General features: G+C 49.6%; 1 protein-coding gene across 1 annotated transcript in view; it reads right to left on the minus strand.

Moving 5' to 3' along the window:
• The window catches only part of PDS5B (PDS5 cohesin associated factor B), a 147,856-nt gene that overhangs the window by 101,846 nt on the left and 36,660 nt on the right, over positions 1 to 9,350 (minus strand). Inside the window, exons 8-9 of the mRNA XM_007955954.1 lie at positions 8,746 to 8,861; positions 2,519 to 2,613 (exon numbers count right to left, since the gene is read on the minus strand). Coding sequence (XP_007954145.1) covers positions 2,519 to 2,613; positions 8,746 to 8,861 — 211 coding nt within the window. The remainder of the gene's footprint in view (positions 1 to 2,518; positions 2,614 to 8,745; positions 8,862 to 9,350) is intronic.

Consider the following 9,350-nt stretch of genomic DNA (forward strand, 5'->3'; position numbering starts at 1 on the left):
TAATGCTGAGGATATCAGTCTTTATGTGTTCTATTTCATTTTTGACAACTTCCAATTTTCCTAGATTCATACTTCATACATTCCATGTTCCGATGACTAATGGATGCCTGCGGCTGTTTCTCCTCAATTTGTGTGGTGCCACGTCAGCAAATGGAGGTCTTGAAAGCTTTACCTTATCCATATGAGAACAGCTGATTTTACTCTGATAGTGCAGCTCTTTCCCAGTCCTGGTTTGAGAGCTTTCTAAGGTAAGTCACTATCTTCCTCCTCTGTATTGGACAGCGTTTCTGGACTATTCATAAAGTTGCACAGTAATGTATCAGACAGTGTTTCTTTGCTATTCATAAGGTTTTCCCTGGCCAATTCTTTGAGAAGTGGATAGCCTCCTCCTTCTTCCTAGTCTGTCTCAGTCTGCAAGCCGGGCTGATACCTGTGCACCAAGTGCCCCCCGCTGGGTTTGAAACACCAGTCGCACAGCCCAAGACTCACAGCAACATGTCACCACAGTAGGACAAATCGACAGATAAGTCTGTCTCCCTTTGCTGTTGGACCCCCCAACCACCCTTACCTGGGTCCCTGTGGCTGACTCCTCTACAGGCATTAGACTGCTTATCAAAAGGTCGGGGCTTGAACCCACCAGCTGCTCCACAGGAGAAAGATGAGACAGCCTGCTTCCGGAAAGACTGACAGTTTCAGAAACGTCACAGGAGTCACTATTGTTAGGCTGAAGCAAACCCAAGCCACCGACATTTCAGTTAGCAGCTTCCTCCGGGTGTCAAGCCCTGATGAGACAGCCTGATAAGACAACCAAAGTGACAGAACCCTCCCAGACTAGAAAGTCCCACGCAGTGGCAAACTTCCTCTTGTGAAGCCCCTTCATGCTAATTAAGTGCAGACCAATGCTAACAGCTAATTGGACCCTACCATTTCCTTAGTGTCCCCACTTAGGTCCTCCACAAGACTATAAACCCTACCCTCCCCAGCCAGGCAGTGCGACTTCCCGGGCCCCTCTCAGGGAACCGTGAACCTCGCCTAGGCCCCTCTTGGGGACCCGTAAACCTCACCCGGAAACTCAGAATAAAAACTTCTCTTTAACCTCACTTTTGTGCATCCTTTTCTCCTTACTGTGACCTTACAACTATGAGTCAGGATCGACTCAATGGGAGTAAGTTTGGTTTTTCTTTTTTTTTTTGGTTGGTTGCTCAGAAGGCTCTCTGGTCATGCAGTGGTTAAAGCAGTGGGCGGTTTAAACCCACCAGCCGTTCCCCAGGAGCAAAGGCGGGTCCGTCTGCTCCTGTCAAGGTGACAGTCTCGGGAGCCCTCCGGGGCACCTTCACTCTCACAGGAGGTCACTGCGAGTCAGAACCAACCTGCCAGCAGGAAGTTTTGGTTGTTTGAAAAGAAGCTGGAGAATTCTGATTAAATTTCACGAATCAAATATGCAGTCAAAGCACAGAAAAGGGGAAGTTCACTTCCAAGTCCTCAGAAGAAAGGAAAAATGAAGGAAAGAGCAGGAATCAACCCGACAGAGCAGAGGACAACAGGGCCGAAACTCAGCAGCCGCATGTACACAGAAAATGCGGACAGAAACGCGGACGGCTGAGTCGGCAAAATCCGCGGGATATCTCAGCAAACATGTGGACAGACACACGTGCCGCCTGTGACGGCCCCAATGGGATGCAGCCCAAACATCCTTAGTCGGCGAGGCGCCTGCCCTCACAGAGGAGGAAGGAACAGTGTGCAATGGGCAGCTCAGCCGGCCCGTATTTCTTCCTCTCATCACTGGAGCCAGTGCGAGAAAACGCTGACACCTGTGGGAGGACCTAAGTGGCTGCTGGATCCGTCTGTACCACTGGAAGGAGTTGCTAATTTTTAAAACTTCACCCAAACAGCAAGTCAGCTACATGATGCTCTTATTTCTGCACACACACAGCTCTGACCTGCCTTCGCCTCCTGCAGGTTTAGAAAGGTCACCTCCACGGAACACAGTTGAGCTTGTTTATAAATCACTGACTCTCATGTAAATTCCTAAAATACTAAAGAATGTCGAAGTCTCACAATCTACTCAAAGACAAGACCTGTTCAGATCCAAGCACCTGATGAACTGCCTGTCAACTAAGAAATGAACGTGGCCCCACCTTCCCACAGGTGTTTCTAGCCTAAGGAGTATCTGGACAAGGTCTAGCTTCAGAGAAGAATTTCAGTAATGAGAAACTACAGCAAGAACACACCACAACAACAGGGAAAAAATATCCCTATAAAAATCCTTTTTTTTCCCCCCACTAAGTAGGAGCTCTGGTAGCATAGTGGCTAAGGCACTTGACTGCTAACCAGAAGGCTGGCGGTTCAAACCCACCAGCCACTCCTCGGAAGGAAGGTTGGGCAATCCTACTTCCGTAGTGATACTGCCTCGGAAACCCAAGGAGGGGTCGCTATGAGTCAGGGCTGACTCGACGGCACATAACAACAACAACAACAAGTAGCATCTTGGTACGTTTGATATTTTACGCTCACGTACCTGTTAAGTCCTTGGCCAAATCCGGATGGTTCATCAGACAATGGCTGGCAAATTTCACACATTCCAGGCGAATTGGGACATGGATGTCATTAAACCTGATAAAATATCAAGGCACAGCGTGAGGTTTAAATAAGAGAGACCTGAGACTGACCTGCACATGACGTGTACTCGTTTCTCTAAATAAAGACGACGAGCAGTGGAGCCAGGCCACCTCAAGGCTGTGCCGCACCGCGGGTGTAAGAACGCCCTGGGACCGCCCATGAGGGCCGCCTCCTGGGGCAACTAAGGAACTCCAAGTAGCCTTGACAGAAGCGTTTAAGCAGCACACGTGGCTCCAATGTAAGAATCAGTGACAGATATATGGACTCCCCATGGGGCGCAAATGATTTAACGCATGCCCTGCTCAAAGGCTGGAGGTTCAAGACCACTAGGGGCAAGTGCACCACAGGAAGAAAGGCCTGGCCATCTTCTGAAAACCGTCAGGGGCACAGGTCTTCTCTGACACATGCAGGGTTCCCATGCGCCAGAAACGACTCCAAAGCTACTGGCGGGTCACATCCATGTGCAGCATGTGTGCGTGTGTGCGTGCATGTGTGTGTAGAGGTTTCCCCCGCTATTCAAAAGCACTGTCTTCCTATGAAACCTTTCAGAAGCTAAAGTGAATCAAAGAAGCAACTGGTGCTAATTGACATGGGAAAAATGTTTGCGCGTTCCCAGACCCAAAAAGTAACACACCCCATTGTACCAAGTAACACACGACCCCTGCAATGACACCAACGGATAGTGTCCACAGACACGGGGGAAAGCTGGGGTGTCCTGATGCTGAGATCTGAGCGCAGCTCGCAAGGACGGAGCTTGGGGACGCTGCCCTCGGTACACTGTCACCCTCACGCCTCGCTGCACAACAAAACGCTGGCCGCTAGTTTTGAGTGTTGCCTTTTTTTAATAAAAGTGAACATGGTCTTTGGATTTCTTTCGGTTAACAAAAACAGGTACTGATGGAGGGCTTTTGTAAAAGCGAGTGGTGTGAAGCCTGTCTGTGGCTTACAGAGGGTTATCAACCTCATACGGCACTTGAAAAGAAAACTGTTCTCAAAATATTCTTCCTGAAACAGGACATTCACAAATGTGTGGCGGACCCTGCTCTAAATACTCGCTTATCTGCTATTATCTGACTCTCAAAGGGGCCCCAAAATAGAAATTACTCCTATCCAGGTAGACTGTTAACAGAGTTATTACATTTCCACCAATATCAAAGTCACTTTTTTTTCATTTGCAAATATTTAAGTATCTCTAAAAAATTTAAATTCTGAAAAAATAAACCATTATCACATGAAAGAAATGAAACTCCTTCTCAGCATTCAAGGTCTATCTTCAAATGCTGATCTGTATCTTCTAAACTCCATGACGTTGTTGTTGATCACACAGCAAAACAGCCCAGCAGTTCTCAGTGACGCTGGTCACATTCCCCCAGTGAGGACAGTCACCCAGGTCGCCTTTTTGCACGTTTCCTCGCAGATCAGTATCCAGATGAGGTGAGAACACTGCTATAGGTTCATGTACTTGTCATGCCTCTTGCATCTTTCTCCTCCACCTCTTTTCGCCCCCTCATTTGCTGGAGCAACTGTTGTGTGTGTGGTGTGTGCGCGTGTGCGGTGTTCTTCCAGAGCTTGGATTCTGCCCATTGTACCACCCTGACGCCAATCGGCGCACTCCTCTATCCCCTGTAAATCTGCAGTCAGATCCCAGGACTTGACCAACCACAGGTTCAATTTTTCCAGGTGGATGACATCACCTCTGGCACTCAGTCCTCTATGAGCCTCTAGCTATCTCTGGGCCAGTGACGGTCAGAGCCTGGTGCGTTAGTTCAGATCCTCACAGACTTCCTGGAGGCTGAACCCCTGAAACTACTACCTCAGGGTAATCTTTAACGTTACACCAAAAATATTCCCTGAAGTCTTCTTGACTTGACTCACAGTGACCCCTCCTCGGGTTTCTGAGGCAGTATCACTACGGAAGTAGATTGCCCAATCATCCTTCTGCAGAGTGGCTGGTGGGTTTGAACCGCCCGCCTTCTGGTTAGCAGTCAAGTGCCTTAGGCACTGAGCCACCGGAGCTCCCCAACCAAATGCTAGTTTAGCTGCGTCAGTGCAGAATGTCTGCCTTGAGAAGCGTGCTCTGTTAAAGACCTGGAGCAACTCAGGCGGGCAGATGGGAGGCTGGGGGGCAGGGAGCTCAGGTCAGTGCAGGAGGAGAGCAACTCAGCAAAGGGCTGGGACCGCTCACGCCACTTGAAGACCGTCATCAGTGTAAACAAACTGCACACGTGGCAACGGCTGAACTGGTGCATGTTCTGCTGTGTAGACCGTCAACAACAAAAAGTAACGAACACAGAAAAAGCCCCCAGAAAGCCTAGCACGCCAGCTCGTCTGTGGCCCAGCAGGCCAGCTCGTCTGTGGACTGTGAAGTGTCGCTGTGCGTACATGGTTTCCGGATGGACCACATTAAAGAGAAGCTGGCACCTTCTCTCACGGATTCCCAGCCTTCATTCTGGGAAAGCCAGAGGCTGCCCTGTGAAATACGCTCCCCAAAAAGCTGTGACATCTATCCTTGGGTCCTACGTGAGGTTTCCTGCAGGTTTGGAGTCCAGGTATTCAGTCCCGGAATATTTTACCATTTCTCAACTAAAACATGCACCGTAAACCATTATAAATAAATGAAAGACCAAAGAAAACATCTTTAACAATACCCTAGAGTGTCTTTATATTAATCATATAGTATGGGTTTTATGTCACTAATATTAAAGAAAAACTACAATGTAAGAGATATGGGGCCTATAGGTTTCAATTAGGATTATTTTATTGTGGCAAAATGTATACAACAAAAAAGTGCCATTTTCAGGGACACTATCCAGAGGCATTAGGAGCTCTGGTAGCGTAGTGCCTAAGGCACTTGACTGCTAACCAGAAGGCTGGCGCTTCAAACCCACCAGCCACTCCTCAGAAGGAAGGTTGGGCAATCTACTTCTGTAGTGATACTGCCTCGGAAACCCAAGGAGGGGTCGCTATGAGTGGGGTCCAACTCAACAGCACGTAACAATAACAACAACATCCAGAGGCATTAACACACTCGCAATGCTGTCACCCATCACATTTGTCCCCAAATCTTTTCGTCTCCCCAAAGAGCAAACCTGTAGCCACAGCAGCCCTCCCGCTCCCTCCCCCAGCCCCTGGTGGCCAGGACTGGCCTTTCCGCCTCCACGTGCTGTGCTCTCTGGACACGTCACGTGACAGAGCCCACGGTCTGACCTTTGCCTTTGGGTATCGGCCTTATCTCACTCAGCACACTGTTCTCAATGTTCACCCACGGCCTCACACGTGTTACAACCTTGATCCTTTCTGGGAGGAATAACATCCCCTGGTCTGGACAGACGACCTTAGGTTTCTCCAGCTGTGGCCGGACATTGGATGTTGGAATAAAGCTGCTGGGAACGGTGCTATACGAGTCTCTTCTGGCTACGCAGCCACAAGCGAGAGGGCTGGGTCGCATCGGAATCCCATGTTCAGCTTTGCAGGAACGGCCAAACGGTTCCCAAGCGGCTGGGCTGTTTCATGTCCCCACGTGGGTGAGGCTACCCTTCTCCCCAGCCTTCTGCGGGGAACAGTCACCCAGTGGGTGCGGAAGTGGAATCCCACCGAGGTGCCCACTGGCACGTCCCTAAGGACTGGCAACGCTGACCATCTTTTCAGGAGCTTCTTGGCTGTTTATCGTCTTGGAAAAAATGTCTATTGGTCCTTTGTCCATTGTTTGATTGGGCTGTTTGTCTTATTCTTCCGAGCTGTAGTTCTTCACGTGTTCTGGACATTAAACCTTTATCAATCTATGAACAGCCCGGCTGCTGCAAGTGGCTTGCGACTGGCTGCCAACCGAAGGCTGGGGATTCCAACCTCCCCCGCAGCTCTGCAGAAGGAAGGACCGGCAAAGTCCGCCCGGAAGACGACGGCCACGCGCACGCTACGGAGCGTGGCTCCCCTCTGCCAGGGGTCAGGAGCAGGTCCTCAGAGGCGCGTTCCCCACACACTTCCTCCCATTCCACAGGCCGTCTACTCACTTCCTGACGCAGCCCTTCAGTGCACAGGTTCCGGACACTGATGAGGCCAAAGACCCGTTCCTTCCTCTGCCGCTCAGGCTGTCGGCGTCCTGTCTACGACTCCAATGCCTGCTGCAGGGCCCTCAGGTTGCTCCCGCGTAGCCTTCTAACGGCACATAGCCTTAGCCCCCACGTCTGGGTTCTCAATACAGTTTAGTTAATTTCCGCATCTGATATGAAGTACATTAGGATGTTTTGCCCTAAAATCCTGTCAGACAAGATAAAGACTAGCTAAACCAAGTCCTAATTTAAAAACATCATTATATATTGGAAATATTTTCTTGGTAAGTAACATGGACATTAAATTAAGTCGCACCATTTGAGCCTACAAAATATTTTGCCCATAAATTCTCCACTGTATTCAAGGAGGAGAAGTCTACAAATCTAATTCAACATGACCGTGGGCTAGTGGTTATGAGCTTACACACCTCATTAAATGCTGTCATTGAGCAGAGGAAGAACTAGAAAGTCCCACTAAGAAACTAGAACTTGACAATCATTGGCAAAAGCTCCTGTCCTCGACCAACGGGAAAAACAAGGCCAAACGAGACTGAACTCCCTCCCGCGCTGGCGGCCCTTCTAGTGAGAAGGAAACAGAGCAGGGACACTGGCCCAAACGTTCCAACACAAAGCAGATGGAACAAGGCTTTCATCCCCGTTCCTGTGTGTTTATCTTATGATTTAATTACGTGACTCGTTATGAGGCTAATGTGCAGGGGAATCCTCCTTTATCTGCAGGGTCAAAGCAGGCACCGGCCGGGACACCTATAGGGCTTCACTATCCCCCCTCAGGGACCCCTTTGGAAACCTGAAGGAAGGGATGCCTCTCACAGAAAGCGACCTCACAAACACACTCAAAGTTCCGCAAGTCATTCCAGGGGGGCTTTGGCTCATGGAACCATCCGAGGACCAGGCGGCCACTTCTTCAACACGGAGACACACAGAGAGGTGAGAAGCGTGCAGTCATTGGTCCCTCATTGTCTGGGTACCTGTGGTGTAGTAAATTACTTAGTGTGGCTTTTCTACCCTAAGTCTTTATAAACTCCAAGGTGGGATTTTCTATAAGCAACTGAGGAGCTCCTGATTTCTGAAGTTGTCCACCTGGAGTATTTCTGTCGGGAGTGGCACAAAACAATGTTCTGGGGGGGGTGCCCACTCTCTCTCACGGGCTTAGAGTTCTGATGCTGTGATTGGCTAGTTTGACCACCCTGCCAGGCTCAAAAGGAGGCCTCCTAGAGGCAGAACTCTCTGACTGCTGGTTGAGGAAGATGTGCTGCTGAAAGAGACATGCACCCCGGAAAGAGACACATGCTGCTGGGAAAGAGACGCAAGAGACACGCATTGCTGAGTGACACACCGAGGGACCAGCACTGCTGGGAAAGAGACTGTGAGAGACTATTGGCTGAGCGACAGTGGGCTGGGAGAGAGACTGAGCATTTTTCCTGAACTCAAATTGTAGCTTGGTGCTTCCTTAATAAACCTCATCTGTGAGCTCTGTGTGGCCACTGCAGCGAATTATCGAACCCAGGAGAGAGGTGGTGGGTGCTTTGGGAGGAACGGTTGGAGCAAGGGCTGGAGGGAGGCAGCATGTCTGGCCTGGCAGGAATAGGCCTTGGGTTACTGCTGGTGATCCTGTCTTCCTCTTGTGGGATTAGAGGAGGTCAGAACATGTGGCCTCCCTGCCCTTTTTGCAGTACCTTATCCTTTACAGTAGCCCCCCAAAAAATCGATGAAGAATAACGTTTGGTGAAAGGGCTACAACTTGGAATGACCTACTGGCAGGTGATTTAATCAGTGCTCCCCAATCACACACTGTCATCGCATGGCTGTAATGCTAAATGAGACAGCTGGGCGATGTCTTCCCTTTTGCAAATGCCTGAGGACAAAAGAAGATGAAAAGACAAAGGGCCACTGGCGACATGACCAATCACTGTCAGCATTCAGAGTCCCAACAATGAGACAGCACCTTCATTTTATACCTACAAAGAATATAGTGTCAGTGAGTATGTATGTCAACAGTAATATGAGTAGAAGCAAACACACATGACTTTTAAATAGGAAACCAAAAAGCACTCACCTGCCCAGGTAACACTGCCACAACGGTTTGTTTTGAGAAGCCAGCTCTGAATCCTTTGCCCCAAACATTTTGGCCAGGAGTTTCACGACCTGCAGTCGCTCCTCGTTATCATTGCTCTGCAACAAAACACAGTCACAGCCTAAAATCCGGGGGCAGGGGGACAACACTGACACGGCCATACTTACATACACACACGCACACACATGTACATATACATACACACCCCAGGCTACCCATTGTGGCCAACGATTTCCTTCATCATCCAGTTCTCTAAGGAGCTCTGGTGACACAGTGGTTAAAGTATTTGCCTGCTAATCAAAAGGATGGCAGTTCAAACCCACCAGCTGCTCCACAGGAGAAAGATGTGGCAGTCTGCTTCCGTAAAGGTGACAGCCTTGGAAATTCTATGAAACAGTTATACTCTGCCCACTAGGTGTGCTGTCAGTCGGAATCTACTCAGTGGCAGTGGGTGTGGTTTGGGCTTTGCTTCTGTGAAGACTGACAGCCTTGGGAACCCTGTGGGGCAGTTCCACTCTGTCCTCTAGGGGCGCTGTGGGTCAGAATGGACTCCAGGCAGTGGGTGTGGTTTGGGCTTTGCTTCTGTA

The sequence above is a fragment of the Orycteropus afer genome, unplaced genomic scaffold (genome assembly GCF_000298275.1).
Source record: "Orycteropus afer afer isolate SDZICR_OR568_19922 unplaced genomic scaffold, OryAfe1.0 scaffold00558, whole genome shotgun sequence".
Taxonomy (NCBI): domain Eukaryota; kingdom Metazoa; phylum Chordata; class Mammalia; order Tubulidentata; family Orycteropodidae; genus Orycteropus; species Orycteropus afer.